The sequence below is a fragment of the Nicotiana sylvestris genome, chromosome 9 (assembly GCF_000393655.2).
Source record: "Nicotiana sylvestris chromosome 9, ASM39365v2, whole genome shotgun sequence".
NCBI lineage: Eukaryota > Viridiplantae > Streptophyta > Magnoliopsida > Solanales > Solanaceae > Nicotiana > Nicotiana sylvestris.
The window spans coordinates 186,365,148-186,384,272 of NC_091065.1; the positions used below are offsets into that span (position 1 = coordinate 186,365,148).

The 19,125-nt window shown below is 37.1% G+C and overlaps 3 protein-coding genes and 1 pseudogene across 8 annotated transcripts; 2 read left to right on the forward strand and 2 right to left on the reverse strand.

Annotated features, from left to right (window-relative positions):
* The window catches only part of LOC138878708 (CBL-interacting serine/threonine-protein kinase 20-like), a 245,739-nt pseudogene that overhangs the window by 187,451 nt on the left and 39,163 nt on the right, over window positions 1-19,125 (forward strand).
* Window positions 840-3,710, reverse strand: LOC104216971 (receptor-like serine/threonine-protein kinase At1g78530). 2 transcript variants are annotated; one of them, XM_009767117.2, is made up of 4 exons: window positions 3,625-3,710; window positions 3,309-3,349; window positions 1,358-1,965; window positions 840-1,267 (listed from the first exon to the last, which is right to left on the reverse strand). In XM_009767117.2, the coding sequence occupies exons 3-4, from the start codon at window positions 1,578-1,580 to the stop codon at window positions 924-926; spliced, it is 567 nt and encodes a 188-aa protein (XP_009765419.1). In that variant the 5' UTR covers window positions 1,581-1,965; window positions 3,309-3,349; window positions 3,625-3,710; the 3' UTR covers window positions 840-923. The 2 variants fall into 2 exon arrangements, with proteins under 2 accessions (XP_009765419.1, XP_070012340.1); XM_070156239.1 differs by lacking the exons at window positions 3,309-3,349; window positions 3,625-3,710 and having other exon boundaries at window positions 1,358-1,969.
* Window positions 3,702-18,534, forward strand: LOC104216966 (uncharacterized). Of its 5 annotated transcripts, none has more exons than XM_070156236.1 (3): window positions 5,259-7,964; window positions 8,096-17,877; window positions 18,233-18,534. In XM_070156236.1, the coding sequence occupies exon 2, from the start codon at window positions 10,082-10,084 to the stop codon at window positions 11,315-11,317; it is 1,236 nt and encodes a 411-aa protein (XP_070012337.1). In that variant the 5' UTR covers window positions 5,259-7,964; window positions 8,096-10,081; the 3' UTR covers window positions 11,318-17,877; window positions 18,233-18,534. The 5 variants fall into 5 exon arrangements, with proteins under 5 accessions (XP_009765415.1, XP_070012339.1, XP_070012337.1 ...); XM_070156237.1 differs by having other exon boundaries at window positions 5,259-7,039; XM_009767113.2 differs by having other exon boundaries at window positions 3,702-8,689.
* LOC104216965 (LRR receptor-like serine/threonine-protein kinase FLS2) lies at window positions 16,350-17,537 on the reverse strand. Its single transcript, XM_009767111.2, has 3 exons — window positions 16,832-17,537; window positions 16,533-16,748; window positions 16,350-16,436 (listed from the first exon to the last, which is right to left on the reverse strand). Exons 1-3 carry the CDS (start codon window positions 17,535-17,537, stop codon window positions 16,372-16,374), a joined length of 987 nt encoding a protein of 328 aa, XP_009765413.1. The 3' UTR covers window positions 16,350-16,371.

The following is a 19,125-nucleotide window of genomic DNA, read 5'->3' on the forward strand; positions in this document are numbered from 1 at the left end:
AATGCAAGTGAAGAAGAAAGACGGGATGGTAAAAATGCAAGGAAGCAAAGAAGGGAGAAAAGGGCAACTAGCTATTGATGCAGAGATATTTGAGATTACACCAGCTTTCCATGTTGTAGAAGTGACAAAAATGTCAGGAGACATTGCAGAATATAGGAAGTTCTGTGATCAAGGCTTAAAGCCTTATTTAAAAGATATAGTTTGGACATGGCATGGCAGTGAGCAGCAGGAAGTGGAAAATCAAGAAATCAAACCTTAGAGGTAAAGAAAATTTTAAAAAAAAAAACTGATGTAAAGTTTTTCTCTTGAGAAGGAAATTGATGTTGCATTTTATCTAACTTTTTTTTTCCTATATAAATCTTCTTCTTTGTTCTTTTGGAACTTTTGAGGGAGCTAATATTTTTCTGTTCTTATTAGTTGAAGTTTGGAGGCTGATTTTCTACTTCATTAGAGTATTAATTTGATTAGAGTATTAAGACATGCGCACATACTACATACTACCCTTCCCAGACCCCATCTGTGAGATTACACTGTATTTTTTGTTGTTGTTGTTCGATTTTGAACTCAGTTTTCATTGATTTGATGCCACTAAGTTGACCAAGTATGCCCTTCTATAACAAAATATTTTTCTTGTATTTAAGGGTAATCATAGTAATATTCAAATGGTTAATTTGTTTCATACTGGTTTATATCACTAACAGTGTTGGTTTCCAATTATTTGGTTTAAATTGATATTATTATGTAATTGTTTTCCTCTATCTATTGTGTTCCACCATTTTACAACATTAGTAATAAGAGGAGATAGTAAGATTTATTGCACTCAACTAGCATTTCCAAAGCTAAAAACAGAATCTTGCACAACTCAAATACTAAAACATATGCAACAAACAAGCGATTTGGATCAAGAGTTTCAAAGAACATTCTCAACATGCAAGAAGTTGAATCTTGATCTTGTGTAGCATCCCTATGACATCTTTCATGTCGATCCTTCTTGCAGGAGAGTCAACACAACAATCTAGTGCCACTTTCATAATCGATGCCACACAATCTAGTTTCTTGTTTAAGTGATTATCCTGTGGTGTTACTAAGTTGGCATCTACAACATCCACTATTGCCACTGGGAGTGAATAACTCACCCATTGCTTCAATCTAAGATCCCCATCGAACATTTCATCGTTAGGCTTTCTCCTTGTAAATGTTTCCATCAACATGATTTCGTAACTATAGACATCACATTTTGTTGATACAAATCCATCCTGTCCATACTCTATGGACAAACAAATTTAAAGTGTTAACATTTATATTGGTGGAAAAAGGAAAGGAAAATTAATGTCAAAAGCATAAAAAAAAGATGTACCCTGTGCAATATAACCAAATGTTGCAAAGGTTTTAGTGTATAAATCACTCTCATCATCACCAAGCAGTTTTGAAATACCAAAGTCGCTTAGATGGGCTACCATATTCTCATCCAGCAAGACATTACTAGGCTTCAGATCGAAATGAATCACATATGATAAGCACTCATGGTGGAGATATTCCAATGCACATGCCACGTTTATCATTATGTTCAGTCTCTGCATGATGTCTCAGAAATAATTGTGTGAATACAACCACTTATGGAGGCTTCCATTGGGCATGTACTCGAGTACTAAAGCCTTAAAATCAAGGTTGGAATAACTAGTGATGACTTTTGTGAGATTCATATGGCGGAGGTTGCGCAAACCTTCACATTCTGTATAAAAACTCCTGAAAGCCGCTTCTAGTTAAAGATTGAACTCCTTAACTGCAATAGGAGTCCCACTTCTGAGTATGCCTTTGTCGACAGAGCCAAAACTCCCAGAACCAATCAGATTGCTCTCGCTAAGCGCATCAGTTGCTTGGAGCAGTTCATAATATGAAATTCTTCCTCTTGTTGCAATAGACAATGAATCAACTTGTTGATGAGCTCTTTTACCTTTTCTATACCTTATCCATACAAGCACAAAGGTGATATGAACAAACACTAGTGAAATTCCCAATAGAAGAAATAAAACTAGCATTTTGTTCCTATTTGATCTATGCTTTGAAGAAATGGGGCATGGGGGGACACTAAATCTTGTCGAACAACATAATGCTTCGTTGAAGAGAAAAAACTAACTTGAGATGTTCTTGAAAGGACCCGCAAAGGAAATTTCACCAAACAACTTGTTATAAGAGACATTGAAATATTTCAGGTATTGAAGTTTCTTAAAAGACTTGGGAATGGTTCCTGATATATTATTATTAGAAAGGTCTAGGAATTCTAAACCTAACATGTTGCTCATTGAGTGAGGTATAGATCCTTGTAACCTGTTGTGTCTCAAAGAAAGATTCACTAGATTTTGCAAGCCTCCAATTTCTTTAGGAATATGATTTGTAAATTGATTCATTGACAAATACATCTGTATCACAACCTTTAGATTTCCAATTTCTGGAGGTAAAGAATCACCCATGTTGTTTACCGATAAGTCAAGAACCATGAGATCCTTAAGGTTCCCTAAGTGTGTTGGTATATTGGAACTTAATTTATTAGAACCCAGATGTATTTCCCTAAGGGAAGTAACGTTCCCTAAACAATAAGGAAGTGATCCTGAAAGTTGATTTTGATCCAAGTAAATAGCATCCAAATACTGCAATTTACATAGATTATCTCCAATAATTCCTGTAAGTTTGTTGTTACTCAACATGAAGCGTTGAAGATATCTCAAGTTGACAATTGATGTGGGAATTGATCCACCCAAGTCATTTCCAGAAATATCAAACTTAAATAAGTTGCTTAAGTTCCCAACTTCATTTGGAATTCTCTCTTTAATTTTGCAATCACTGGACAAAAATTATGTAAGAGATATGGAAAGGTTACCTACGGAAAGTGGAAGTTTACCATTTAGAGGGTTGAAAGATATATCAAGAGATAACAAATTTTTGCAGTTAGTTAAGGAAGTCAAGAAGCTTAATGATGAGTCACTCATTAAATTGTTTCCCTCCAATTTTAGGAACTTTAGATGAGTCAGATATCCAAGAGAGTTGGGAATTAAGCCAGTGAGTTTGTTGTATGAAAGCTCTAAAATAGTAAGTTTTGAACAATTGGAGATTGAATGAGGAATCATCCTAGCAAGTTCGGACAAGTTACTCAGATAAAGACTTTCAATATTGGGCAAGATCGAATCTAGGTTTGATGAGAGGCTTCCTGATAGATTGTTGGATGTAAGATCAACCATTCTCAACCTTGACATGTTGAAGATCTCCATTTAAAGTGAACCACTAAAACTATTAAGAGCAATATAAAATACCTCCACGTCAACGAGAATGCTTATCTCTTTGGGTATTTCACCTAGCAACACATGAAGAAAGAAAGTTTATTACTAGCGAGTTTAAGCAGGGGCGAAGCCACACATAAGTTAGGGTGGTCAATTGACCACTCTTTTTCAGAAAATTACACTGCATATATAAGTAAAATATTAGGTTTTAGAGGTACATAACATATATTGAACACCCTTTGTCGTAATTTCTTTTTTTACTTATTTCAAGTTTGAACACACTTTAAAAAATTTCTAACTTGGCCATTGAGTTTAAGTTATAATTTTCTCTATCACTTTGAGTACGTACCAGTAAACTTATTTTGTTGAAGATCTATAACCCGCATCTTGGTTAAGTTGCCAATCTCTTGTGATAAGGATCCATTGAGATTGTTCTCCCATAGTGACAAACGTTGCAATGAGGAGATATTAAATAGTGTGTGTAGTATTCAATAGAGAGAGAAAAAATTGGGCTTGATAACGGTAACATTTACCCCTTTTTGGTCGGCGTCGGGTGCTCACGCACCTCCTCATGGGGACGACGTCCGACCTCCAACCGGCGCGTCTAGAGGAGAATACGACGCCTGAGGGCGAGAAGATTCAGATAGAAGAAGGAATTTTGAATAATCCCAACTATGCTACTGCTGTGAAAACTCCAACAATGGAGAGCACAAGCTCTAATCGCCATGGAAATCCTGATGTGAAAGCTCGCTACTCAACCCACAATGGCATGCCTGCAATCATCTTTAAAGCTAGTTACTACTATGGAGTCATGGCAGAAGAATGCAGACTAACAATTGTAGGTAAATTTCTTCGAACCAGACCCCAGATTGAAAAAATAAGGTCAAAATTTGCAGAAAAAATCACTGTTAAAGGTAATGTCAAAATAGGAGTTTATGATTATGGCACAGTATTCCTAGATTTCTCTAATGAAGATGACCTCAAAAGTGTTTGGTATAGAAGATCTATTGAAATTGAAGTCCAAGTTATGTGGCTTGAACAATGGACACCAGATTTTAAACCGGAAGAAGACTCACCGGTGGTACCGGTATGGGTGCTTCTTCCAGATCTACCTTTTCATTGCCATACTTGGTATTACATCAAACAGATACTGAGCCCTATTGGAATCCCTCTGACTATGGATATGGCTACGAACAACAAGACTAGACCAAGCATGGCGAAAGTTAGAATTGAGGTCGACCTCACCAAGCCAAAGCTCAATTCAGTGTGGGTTGGACAAGAGTATGAAACAAGTCCTTTAAAAGGTTTCACTCAGAAACTTGAGTACGAAAATGTACCCAAATACTACAGACATTGTAGGTTACTTGGGCATTCATTGGTACAATGCAGGAAAGCTGAAAAGAAAGTAGAAGAGGAAGGAATTAACAAAGGAAAAAGCATGATTGGTGCAGCAGTTGAAAGCATGGGAGTTCAGCAGGAAAAAGAGGAAAAAGAAAACAATGAGACTCAAAAACAAGGCACAACAGAGGAATCTACACATATAGACAACAACACCATGAAGCCTCCCACGGATGCTTCACAAAACAAAGGGAACAAAGCTCATGATAAATTAGAGATAATGCAAGGTCATGGCAACCAAATGAAGGACAAAACAATTGCTGAATGGCTAATAAAAAAACTCGGAATAAAAAGAAGAAGAAAAAGAAGAACAGTGAAAAGAAAATGCCAAAAAAGAAGAGCAAAGTTTTGTTCAAACCTGTTCAACTTCAAGGAAACAATGGCAACAATAAAATAGTTGCTTCTACATCCAACACCAATCAAAGTCAGAATCATATCTTAGAAGATAAGAATTACACCTCTGAAGATCCACCTGATAAAGCAAGTCAAAGTAACAATCTTGAATCAACTATTAAAGAGACTGTTGCCGCTGATGAGGAACAAACTATTGAGGCTATGAACAGAGAAGTTACTTCTGCTAATAAAAGCCTATCTGATACCTCAATGAACACTAATGATCAAAACCAGTCAGAGAATGGCAAAATAGTGGAATACGACTCAAGTTCTACCTCCCTTCCTACTAATAGTTTGGAGCAGCCAAGCAGTAATTTGATTACTGATCATTCTCTTTATAAGAGCCATGAAGAACCTCAAGTTATATCAAAAGGCAAGCAAGGCAAAGACTTATTAGAGAAAGAAGAACCTTTTCTAGAAGGGAGAGGGAGAAGTAGAGTTAGAAATAAAGAAAGAAAGCAGAAAAACAAATCTGCACCTTCTAAGAGAATGAAACAAAGAAATGCTTCCACCCCTCCAAATTTTTCATGATTAGTACGATCTTCTGGAATATTAGGGGGGTGAGGTCCAAAAAGGCCATTCATAGACTGAAACATCTTATTAGCATCAACAACATTTTATATGTTGCGATCCTTGAACCTATGATTAGTAAGGACAAGATTGAGGGCTATATGAGATTCTTGGGATTCCAGGGATGTATCTCTAACGAAAATGGAAAAATATGGTGTTTTTGGAAGAACATTTGCCATACCATTGTTTTTACCAATGATGAACAACACATTACTATCAAGATTGAAGAAGTCCATTCTACCACTTCTATTACAGCTGTTTATGCCAAATGTACTTCTAGGGAAAGAAAAGACTTATGGTCGGGCCTAGAAAATGACAGTAATGGTATTAATGGCCCATGGTGCATTGTAGGAGACTTCAATATTATCTTAGAACCTAATGAAAAACTTGGTGGGTAACCCTCATAGAATGTCTAAAGCTTAGACTTTATGAATTGTATGGATAATTGTGGGGTGTCAGATATTGGTTTTTCTGGAGCTAAGTTTACTTGGTGTAACAACTGGAGGCCTACTAAAAGAATTTGGAAAAGACTAGATAGAGTTTTTATCAATGATATTTGGGCACAAAAATTTCAGAATACTACTATCAAACATCTAGTGAGAACAGACTCAGATCACAGGCCTTTGCTTATGAAATGTTATGATAAGACCAATAGCCATATTAAGTACTTTCAATTTCTTAATTTTTGGACCAAACAAGACGATTTTCTTAGTATTGTTAAAGGGGTTTGGGACACTAATATCACTAGCAACAATATGTGGAGACTGCAAGCTAAGTTGAAACTTCTTAGCAAAAAGCTAAGTCAATGGTCTAGAGAATCCATAGGAGATATCCAGAGTAATGTCATCAAATGGGAGGAGAAGATTCAAAGCCTAGAAGAAATAGATATTATCAACAACACAGAGGCAGACAGGAGTGAAACTAACAAAGGCCATGCAGAATACATTAGATAGCTAGATATGTAGGAGTCTTTAAACACTCAGACGACAAACATAAATTGGTTTGAAGACGGAGATAGGAACACAAGTTATTTCCATAGTTTGCTCAGAGAAAAGAGGAGAAAACTTCAATTGGATACGATTAAAAATCATAAAGGGAAATGGATTCAAGGAGATGAGAAGATTTCTAAAGCAGCTATCAGACATTTTAATGCCATGTTTAACCTCCTTATCTCCAAGATAGATCATTCTATTTTAAATTGCATCACTAAGGAAATTACAAAAGAAGACAATGTACTTCTTAGTGCTATTCCAAATGAAGAGGAGATTAGAAATGCAATATTCAACCTGTCAGCCACCAGTAGTGTTGGGCCGGGCCAGATAGGTATAATGGTTTTTTCTTTCAAAGTTGTTGGGACATCATCAAAAAGGATATCATAGCCTTTGTTATTGACTTCTTCCAAGGTAAGACTCTCACTAAATTCTATACTCATACCTGTCTTGTTCTTATCCCTAAGAAGGTTCTTCAACTTTTAATGATTTTAGACCTATTAGCCTTTCTAATTATACTAACAAGATTATCTCTAAAATCCTCTCTATTAGGCTAAACCCTTTACTTACTAAGCTAGTCTCTGCTAATCAAAGTGGTTTTGTTAAGGATAGGCTCATTACTGAAAATGTTCTTTTAGCTCAGGAAATTGTTCAATCTATCTCAAATACCAATAGAGGTGGTAATGTTGTAATGAAATTGGACATGGCTAAAGCTTATGATAGAATGTCTTGGAATTTTGTCACTATTGTGCTTAGAAAATTTGGTTTTGCAGAAATTTGGATTGACATGATCTTTAATCTTCTGTCTAGTAATTGGTATTCTATCATCATTAATGGTTCTAGGAAAGGCTTTTTTTAATTCTAGCCAGGGTCTAAAACAGGGTGACCCCCTATCTCCCTCCTTATTCATCCTTGCTGCTGAAGTACTTTCTCGCTCCCTGAATAACCTTTTGCTAGATAATAATTTTACTCCTTTCTCTATTCCACTTAGATGTCCACCCATTAACCACCTAGCATATGATGATGACATAGTTATCTTTTCTGGTGGTAATAGCAACTCTATTAATCTCATCATGAACATTCTTCATAGTTATGAAAAAAGCTCTGGTCAAAAGGTTAACAAGGATAAAAGTTTTTTTCTTAACTACTCCTAAAACTGCTGCTGTTAGAATTAATAGAATCAGAAATTGTACTGGTTTTATGGACAAGGAATTTCCTTTCACCTATTTGGGATGCCCCATTTATATTGGAAGAAAAAAGACTTTCTACTTTGATGGCATGGTTAACAGTATTGTCAAGAAGCTTAATGGCTGGCATGGAAAATTGCTTTCATATGGAGGTAAAGTCATTCTCATCAAGAATGTGCTTCAAGCCCTCCCTACTTATTCTCTTTCTACTATGTGTCCTCCAAAAGCCATTTTTAAGCTTATTGAGAAACATTTTGCCAATTTCTTTTGGGGATACAATCAGGATCAAAAGAAGTATCACTGGAGATCTTGGAAAAAACTTTGTTATCCTCTTGACGAAGGAGGGATTGGGGTCAGAAGAATGCAAGATATTGCCAATACTTTAGCCACCAAAAGATGGTTGAGGTTTAGGACTACCCCTTCTCTGTAGGCTACTTTCATGAACCAGAAATACTGTGCAAGAGTCAATCCATTGATTAAACACAATGTATCTGGTAATTCTCACTCATGGCAGAAGATGATTCAAGTCAGACATAAGGCGGAACCTCACATTATTTGGCATATAAACTCTGGAAACTCAAGTATATGGAGGGATAATTGGACTGGAAAGGGACCTTTGGCTTTCTTATATCCAAATGCTAACAAAAGCTCCAAAATCCTTGTTAAAGATTTTATTCAAGATGGCAAATGGAATATCCAAAGGCTCAAAGATTTGTTTCCAGATGAGTTCATTCACTCTATAGAAAATATCAACATTGGTAGACATGATCTGTCTGACCAAACCTTTTGGGATCTTACTGAAAATGGTAAGTATTCTAACAAGACGGCTTTACATCTATTCAGAGACACAAAGGAGAAAGATCAATTCCTTACAAAGGTATGGCACTCTAGCATTCCTTTTAAAATTTATTTTCTAACATGGAGATTGTGCTTATCTAAACTTCCTTTTGATGATATTATCCTTAATCTTGGAAAGAATATTACTTCTAATTGTAACTGCTGCACTAACCCGAAAAAAGAGAGTATGCAACATGTTTTTGTTGAGAGTGATGCAGCTAGGTATATCTGGAAAGCTATAGGATCCCCTCTGGGAATCATTCCTATGCAATTGCCAATTAGAGGATTAATAAATCATTGGTGGCTACAGAAATCCAATAATGCTCTTCACAAACTTGCTCTCCAAATCATCCCTATTATAACATGCTGGGAGATGTGGAAGAGTAGATGTTCTTGCAAAACACCATTAGCATGGGTATTCAATTCCGACCACCCCTCTGAAAACAGCTCCGATAAACAACCTTCCACGCGCCGCCACGCGCGGCTCTTTCAGGCGAGCCAAATGCCACGTGCCGGCGCGTGAGCTCAATCCTGGCCACTTTTCAAAATTTTCTTTTTGGACAGCATGCTCGCTAGGAAATTCCGACCACATCCATATGACCTTTTCTGAATTCCGACAACTTTTATTTTTTCCGGTGGCGGGGAATCCTCCTCTGTCCAGAATTCTGGCATCTGTTTCTTTTATTTAAGTTTTTCTAGCTTACTGTGATAACTTCCAAACAACCCCTAAAACTTCATAACCTCAGCAGCTGGTTTGTACAATATGGGAGACAACAGGATATATTTCAACGCAGGATTCAAATCTTTTGACATCACCAGATAGAACTCCAACAAAGACACATGGCTTGAATGGGTGGAGAGAAGCCGCAACATGATGAGAAAATCATCCATGGGTAGAAAGGCAATGGAATGGATATGCTTTGCATTTAAAGAAGCATCGACAGATCAAAACAATCTAGTGAAGAGATGGAAGTACAAGGAGCAAATGACAGAACATTTCTGTACTAGGAAATTTAACGCCCATGGAAGATATATGAGTATTTTATCACTGAAGAGAGAAGGGAGGTCAGTGATTATAATCCCAGAGTTAACTTTGAATTCTGGCTAGAAAGACATAGCAGTTAAGATAGAGAGATTCATATATCAGACCACCAAGCTGAATCCCATAGTACCACCCAGAAACACTGTGGACAATTTCCCTTATGCCCAAGCACTTAAGGAGAGTAAATGACAATCCAATACTCTTCGAGAGGCAAGGGTCAGCACGAACAATGGCGATATCTCTGTTTTGGAAACTACTAGAGGAGAGGACACAGGTCTACTAAAAAGATGCATTATCGGGTTTTTTGGGGAAGAAATCAGCGAGAGACCCACTTTAGCAGACATAAGGCGATGGGCTAGTGTTTCATGGAACAAAGCATATGGAGTAAACATGTATGAAATGACAGGCAACATGTTTCTTTTTGAATTTCCAAACAGATTCATGGCGGAGCAAATTTTGCAAGGAGATTGGAGTTGGAAAAAGTACAAGCTTCATCTGGAATGGTGGACTCATATTGCCAGATGCATTCCAAAATCACAAACTAAGGAAACATGTTGGATTAGAGCCATGAGGATTCCTTTACATCTATGGTCACAAAAGATCTTCAAAGAAATAGGAGATCTTTGTGGGGGATGGTTAGCCACTGAAGAAGAAACTGATCTAAAAAATCATCTTAAGTGGGCAAGAATCAAAATTGCTGGTGATGGCAGAAAGACTCCCAATGAGGTTGGGATTGAAAGAGACGGTATCAAATTTTTCATCCCAATCTGGGCTGAAAGTCAGACAAGATATGAGCTGAAGACGCAAGAAAACGAACAATGTTCTGAAATAGAGAGATATTTGAACAATCAACTGGGGTGCACCTTATGGCAAATCACTGATAAAGGAAACGAAAGTGGGCAACTTGCAAAAGGCTCGAGCTCGATGAATCAGAGCAGTAAAGTGACAAACAACGAGCTGAAATCATATGACTTCTATTTGGCTGCACAAGTCATTTTTAATGATCTCACGTGTGAGTTTTCTGATGATATTAGGATGAAGCCTTTCATTGAGGAAATGGGAGGACTCTCTTACTTGGGGGAAAAAGAGTTCTCTCCAGGGGATCCAATCCCCAATGAAAATCATGAAAGGATGCCAAAGACAACACTTATCTGTTGCAGTCAGCCAAAAAGTGGATTAGAGATAGCAAGACTGGAACAAAAGGCAGGGGAGCAAAGCATAAACACAAATATAGGGAATGATCATGCTGGAAGTGCTTTGGAACATCTAAAGCAATTTAGCTCTATCCAAGATTGGGAAATCGAGGAGGTGAATCCTATAGCAGTTCAGCAACACAATCCAGGAATGGATAAAGATATGGATGCAACACTATGGGTCCATCAAAATATGATAAAATTGGGGAAAATGTTTGGAGTAGATTTTCAAGGCCATGAAGAAGAAGCACTGGAGTTTTTAATGCAAATTGACAACTGCAGACAGGTAAGAAGGGTGGAGACAGAGTTGGAGGTGAAGAAACAAAGATTCAAAGGATCACTGAAATTAAAAGGGTTAACTTCTTTTGATGTCAAATTCAAGAGTGATGGGAAAAGGAGTAGGGGAAGAGATTTATCAATCATTCTAATATGAAGATCAAAGTAATTTCCTGGAATGTAAGGGGATTAAACGATAAGAAGAAAAGGGAGATCATAAAAAGTCAAGTGCAGAATTGGAGGGCAGACATTATATGCATGCAAGAGACAAAAATGGAGGGGGATATCGAGGAAATAGTCAGGCAAATATGGGGTGGTAGATGGGTGAGGTATGCAAGTTTAGAAGCTAGTGGCACGAGAGGGAGGATTTTGTTATTATAGGATTGTAGAGTATGGAAAAAGGGAGGTGTTACAGATTGGTGCATACACTTTGACGTGCAAGTTCGATGCCCTTTTACAGAATTTTCAATGTCACATAACAGGAGTGTACGCCCCAAATTGTAGAATAGAAAGGAAAAAAGTATGGAGAGAAATTGGTGCAGTGAGGGGATTGATGGAAGGCCCTTGGGCGGTTTGTGGCGATTTTAACGTTACAGGGTACCCTTCTGAAAAAAGGGAATGTTCAAGGAGGTCCAGAGCGATGGTGGAGTTCTCGGATTTAATAGAAGATATGGAGTTGATAGATCTTCCACTTGAAGGAGGCAACTATACTTGGTTCAAAGGGGACAATCATACAGCGGCTTCAAGAATTGATAGATTTCTCATTTCAGAAGAATGGAATGTAAGCTTCAGAAACATCAAGCAAACTATCCAGCAAAGGTTGATTTCAGACCATTCACCTGTGGCTCTATACTGTGGTACGTGGGAACGAGCTAAATCATACTTTAAGTTTGAAAATTAGTGGCTGAATGTGGAAGGATTTGATAACAGAATTAGAGAGTGGTGGATATCTTTCGAATTCTCAGGAAGACCTGATTACATTTTAGCTTGCAAGTTAAAAGCTCTCAAGGGCAAGCTAAAAGAATGGAGCAGAAGTTACGAAGGTAATTTGGGACTGCAAAAATCAAAATTGCTAAGTCAACTAGCAGATTTTGAGACAACACAACAACTAAGAGCGCTGACAGAGGAGGAATCAGTGAGGAAAGCAGCTACTCTAATGGACATTGAGGAACAACTCAAGAATGAAGAAATTGCATGGAAACAGAAATCAAGAGCTCTGTGGCTCAAAGAAGGGGACAGGAATACAAAAGTTTTCCATCGCACTGCAAATGCACACAAGAGAAACAACAACATTGATCAAATAATGATTCGACATGAAGTAGTTGAGGATCCAGAAAGAATAGAGAATGAGATCACTGAATTCTACAAGGAGTTATACACAGAACCTGAACAGTGGAGACCAACGGTCAACTTTAAAAATATTTCAATCATTTCTGAATCAGAAAGGGAGTCTTTATAGAGTAACTTTGAGGAACAAGAAGTGCTGAGAAGTCTGAAGATGTGTGCAAGTGACAAGGCTCCAGGGCCAGATGGATACACAATGGGTTTTTTCAGAAAGTGTTGGGACATTCTGAAGGAAGATATCATGGCGGTCTTTAACAACTTCCATTCACAGGAGATGTTTGAGAAAAGATTCAATGCAACATATATAGCTTTGATTCCAAAGAAGACAGGTGCGAAAGAATTGAGAGATTTCAGACCGATCAGTTTGATAGGGAGCATCTACAAATTGCTCTCAAAAGTCTTAACTGAAAGACTTATGAGGGTGGTTGGGAAAATTGTCGATGCTCAACAAATGGCGTTCGTCAAAGGAAGACAAATAATTGATGCAGTGTTGATTGCAAACGAAGCTGTGGACTCAAGAATTAAAAAAAAGAACCTGGAATCTTATACAAATTAGATATCGAGAAGGCCTACGATCATGTGAACTGGAGCTTCCTACTAAGAATGTTAGAACTAATGGGTTTTGGTCAAAAATGGATTAAATGGATGAAATTTTGCATATCTACTGTAAAATTCTCCATTCTCATAAATGTATGTCCTAAAGGTTATTTTAATTCACACAAAGGTCTAAGACAAGGTGATCCTTTATCTCCATTTCTATTCATTATAGCCATGAAAGGATTGAACAACATGATCAAAACGGCTAAAGTCAGTGGATGGGTTAAAGGTTTTGAGGTAAACAGGAGTGGGGATAACAATCTAGAGATCACACATCTCCAATATGCTGATGGTACTCTAGTCTTCTGTGATGCTGAAAAAGATCAACTTAGATTCTTAAGGATCATTTTGGTTTTATTTGAGGGAGTCTCAGGATTACACATTAACTGGAGAAAGAGAAATATGTTTCCCATTAATGAAGTTAACAACATGGAGCAATTGACACAGATATTGGGAGGAGAAGTTGGGTCACTACCAACTGTTTACCTTGGGATGCCTCTTGGTGCAAGATCCAAATCAAAAGAAATCTGGAATTCAGTCATAGAAAAATGTGAGAAGAAGATGTCAAGATGGAAATCGCAATACCTATCAATGGGGGGTAGGCTAATTCTAATCAACTCAGTATTGGACTCACTACCTACTTACATGATGTCTTTGTTCCCAATTCCAGCAGGCACTGTACAGAGATTGAACAAACTCAGAAGATCATTCCTTTGGCAAGGTAATAAGGAGAAAAAGGTCTTCCATTTAGTTAAATGGAAGACACTCACAATGGATAAAAAACAAGGTGGATTGGGGATAAGGAATTTGAAGAATCAAAGCAAGGCTCTTAGAATTAAATGGTTATGGTAGTACTCTTAAGAACCCCAATCTTTATGGGGCAAAGTGATCAAAGCAAAGTATGGTGAGAAAAATAATTGGGTGTCAAAAATAGTCAGAACATCATATGGAGTAAGTGTGTGGAAATCCATCAGAGAACTTTGGCCTATAATGAAGAATAACTTCTCCATAAGAGTGAACAACGGAAGGAACACATCATTTTGGAATGATAACTGGTTAGGAGTTGGAAGCTTAAAGGAAAGATACCCGGATATGTTTGGTTTAGCACAAAACCAGCATAAGACAGTAGCTGATATGTGGAGTCATCAAGGTTGGGAAATCGCTCTAAGAAGACAGTTTAATGACTGGGAGATAACAAGATTAGCTGACCTTTACAAAGAGCTGGAAGCATTTACATGATTACATGAAGGTTCGGATTCAATATGGTGGAAGAGGCACAACAGAGGGTTTACCGAGTGAAGGATGCATATAAGATTTTGAATCATAATAACCAATAGGTAGACACATGGCCTTGGAAACATATATGGAAAACAAAGATTCCATACAAGGTAGCTTGCTTCACTTGGCTACTAGCAAAGGAGGCGGTATTAACCCAGGATAATCTTACAAAAAGAGGAATTTCTCTGTGTTCAAGATGTTTTCTGTGTGGGGAAAATGTAGAAACTGTCAACCATTTGTTTCTACATTGCAAGATTACAGACCAACTATGGAAAAACTTTATTAGTCTTAGGGGTATTTCATGGTCAATGCCATACAGGATTAAAAATGTCCTTTATAGCTGGGAAGAAGCTGGAGCTGAAGCAACTAGTAGAGATAGATGGAGGACTGTACTGGCTTGTATTTGGTGGACAGTTTGGAGGGAAAGGAACAATAGATGTTTTGAAGATAGAAGCAATCCAGTGCAGAAGATCAAACTCAATTGTATTCTTCTTTTTTGTTTTTGGTGCAAACAGATGTACACAGAAGATACATTGACAATCATAGACATACTAGGATCATGCTAGGTCTCAAATTAAAACATCTCCAAATCCTCTCCATGTAAATTTGGTTTTCAGTGCAACCTATGTACTGACATTTATATTATATACAATAGTTACCAATTCAAAAAAAAAAAGAGGTTCAACTACTACAAGATGAAGCAACAGATTTACTGGAATACTCAAGCTGCAATCAATAGAGCTTTCCCAAAATGCAAGCTAACATTGCCTTGGGCCAACTTTTGTGACAACATGATGAAAGTTCAACCTATTCCTAAGGCTATCTCAGTATGCTGGAACAAACCTAAACAGGGATCAATTAAAGTAAACACGGATGGAAGCTTTATTTATGGTAATGGAAAAGCGGGATTGGGAGGAGGAGTGAGAAACGACCAAGGAGATCTCATTATGGCCGTCTCAATTCCTTCAAAATGCAGCAGCAATAACATGACAGAGGCTCAAGCTGCTATGTTTGGCATTAATTGGTGTGTACAAAATGGGTTCTCAAACTTCACAATTGAATTGGACTCAATGCTGGTAATGAATATGCTTAAGGAGGGTGATACCAACAACTATAGGTTGAAGAAGATCATAAAGGACACTTCGCAAATAATGAACCAAGCCAATATTAGTCATGTGCATTGCTTCAGGGAGGCAAATGAAGTAGCAGATTCTCTTGCAAAATTGGCGACTTCTAACTCTGAAGCCAAATTATACCTTTCTTTCCAACAACTCCCAAAAGGAACTAAAGGTTCTTTTGTGCTTATGTAACAACCTCTGTCGGATGTATATCATTATGTTGTAATCCTTGGAGGTAAGGCTCACATCCTCCTCCTATTTGGAAATAAATACAACACCCCAGGAAATCTGGGAAATTCAAAAAAAAAAAAAAAGGAGATATTAAATATGGAGATCGGAACAGATCCGGTAATATGGTTTTCAGCCATGCCTAACTCCACCAAATTAACAAGATTTCTGATTTCTTGTGGAATTATTCCTGCAATTCATGTTGAATAAGTATTATGGAAGTAATTAGATAAAATACAACTAGCATTCGGCATATAATGCAGGATCATACCTGTGAAATGGTTACCTCCGAGATGCAACAAGTGCAAGTTACGTAGACTTCCAATTTCACTATGTATTGGTCCATCAAACTCATTATGATATAAAGACAGTATTTGAAGCTCCGAGCAATTTGAAAAGCTTGTAGGCAAATGACCACGAAGCTTGTTATAAGATAAAGCAAGCTCTTTGAGTAATGGAAGACCATTGCAAAAACCATTGATAATGGTATAGAACCTGCAAGCCGATTAGCTTCTATTGCCAAAAAGTTCAAGTTGTGAAGATTACCGATCCCATCTGGGATGTTTCCTTGAAGGAAATTGCGAGTGATTTTTAAGATCTCCAACCTTGAGGCATTCAAGAGAGTCAGCGGTCAAGTCTAAAATCCTCAGATTTGGCCCTCTAAGTAATTGAATCTCAAACTCAAAGTTTTTATCTCTTTTGGTATTTCACCTGGCAACACATGAAGAAAGAAGGAATACTAATGAGTTTAACTAGCTGGTTCAATATATCATAAGTTATAGTTTTTCTACCATTTTGAATGCATACCAGAAAACATATTTTGACTAAGATCTATAACCTGCATCTTGGTTAAATTGCCAATCTCCCGTGGTACGGATCCCTCGAGATGGTTCTTCCCTAGTGAAAAGTATTGCAACGAGGAGATATTGAATATGGAGATTGGGACATAGTCAGAAATATGGTTTTTGTATATGTCTAACTCCACCAAATTAACAAGATTTCCAATTTCTTGTGGAATTATCCCTGCAATACATGTGCAATAAATTTTTTGTGGAAGTAATATAATACAATACTACTAGCATTAATAAAATAATGTAGGATCATACCTGTGAAATGGTTAAATCCGAGATACAAGAACTGCAAGTTACGTAAACTTCCAATTTCACTCTGTATTGGTCCATCAAACTGATTAATTGATAGAGACAAGTCTTGAAGCTCTGAGCAATTTGACAAGCTTGTAGGCATATGGCCACAAAGCTTGTTCAAAGATAAATGAAGCTCTTTGAGTAATGGAAGACAATTGCATAAACCAGTGGGAAGACTTCCTGATAAGCTATTGTTTGTGAATGCAATGGCTTCAAGTTTGGAAATGTTGAAAATTGAGAAAGGTATAGAACCTACAAGCTGATTACGTTCTATTGCCAAATGTTTCAAGTTGTGAAGATTGCCGATCCATTCTGGGATATTTCCATGAAGGAAATTGCGAGACAGTCTTAACATCTCCAACATTGAGGTATTCGAGATAGACGCAGGGATAGAACCTGTGAGCTTGTTACTGGCCAAGCTTAAAAACCTTAAGTTTTCAAGATGTCCAATCTCTTTTGGGATCTGACCCTCTAAGGAATTGTATGTCAAATCCAAAGTTTCTAGCTTAGAAATATTGGAAACTGTAGAGGGGATGGATCCAGTGAAACTATTATTCCAAAGACTTGGAACTTGAAGTCGGTGTAAAAACCCAAACCGGGAAGGAATCTCTCCTTTGAAGTTGTTGAAACTTAAATTAAGCAACTTTAGTCGACGCAAATGTGCCATTTTTTGAGGCAATTTTCCATAGAAATTGTTTCTTCCCAAGTCAAGGGATACAAGAAATGTGAGGTTTCCAAAATCTTGTGGAATTCTTCCAGTAAGAGCCTTGTTGGAAAGATTCAACGACCTCACTCTGTGATGGTGAGAACCACAAGTGACTCCAACCCAATGGCAAACAGGAGTAGCGGGTGACCAACTTTCATCCAAGAAATGACTTGGGATTTCAAAGAAAGAAGAGCTAATTGATCAGTGGAAATGTTGGTATGAGTCATGGCTGAAGTAGCCATAACATAGTGAAGCAACAACAGTGTTGAGAGAAAAGAGGTGAACGCTTTCTCCATAATTGGTATGTCTAGTAACTATGTGAGCTTGAGACTTTAAATAGCCATGAGATCTTGTTTTTATATTTAACATGTCTTTTTAGGTTTTTTTTTTCATTCAAATCACTTTTAAGGAAAAAGGAGAATTAATTTTCTTCATTTATTCTGTCATATCATTACTAATACCACTAAATCGAGCTCATAGAAACAAGAACATGACTTTGTTAAGATATTTTGCGTAACACATTTTAAATATTTTCAGACATTTTCAAAAAATTTCACAATTCTTTTGAAATTTTTACTTGTTTCAGAGCATGTTATTATAAAGTTTTTTAAACAAAACTACACAACATTAATTTGTATTGGATGTTGTCATTTTAGGGAAATTTCCAGGTTATGGAAACTGGAGAAGACCAAATCAATCGAGTCTTTCAACCGTAAATGTGGTGGCGAAATTTTTTCTCTAATGCAAAGAATTTCCAAGTCTTTGCTTTGTTTTCTACGTACTTCTTCAGGAATTTTCTTGCCTTCATTTTCTCTACAATGAGTGGTGAAAAGTAGTGCTACATCTACTAAAGTTATACTACACTATCTATATAGAGAGTTTTAATGTGATCAGCATAGTTTATAGTTGATCGTAAATGTTTGTTTTCCTTATTTATCTGAAGACTTTTTACATTCTAGTTAAAGATGAAGCAATTGTATGTTCTTTTATTGATGACAATTTTTCTATTTATATAGACTACAACAGTGGTAAGAATCCTACAAATGAATGGGATAGAAACAACTTCCTATACATTCAAAATACAGATAAGAATAGATGGATAAAGATATATATACTAATATTATTTGGTGCTATCCCTTGTTTTCATATATTCTGTAATTACGCCCCCTCAAGTTAGGAGTGGTGTCAACGACTCCTAGCTTGTTAAGATGTCGTTGAAAAGGAGCCTTTGCAAGAACTTTAGTGAGGTTGTCTGCAAGTTGGTCAGCTGAGTGAACATGTACAACTTGAAGCTGCTTCTGCTGAATTTGATCGCGAACAAAATGGAAATCAATTGCAATATACTTCATTCGATTATGGAAAACGGGGTTCTGACATAGATATGCTGTGCCAATATTGTCACAATACATTGTTGGTGGTCGGGACACTGAACTTTGAAGTTCATTTAAAAGTTTTGTTACCCAGTTCGCAGTAGCAACAACCCGATACTCTGCTTCCGTTGAGGAACGAGCAACGGTGCGTTGCGTTTTAGAAGACTAACTGATAGGAT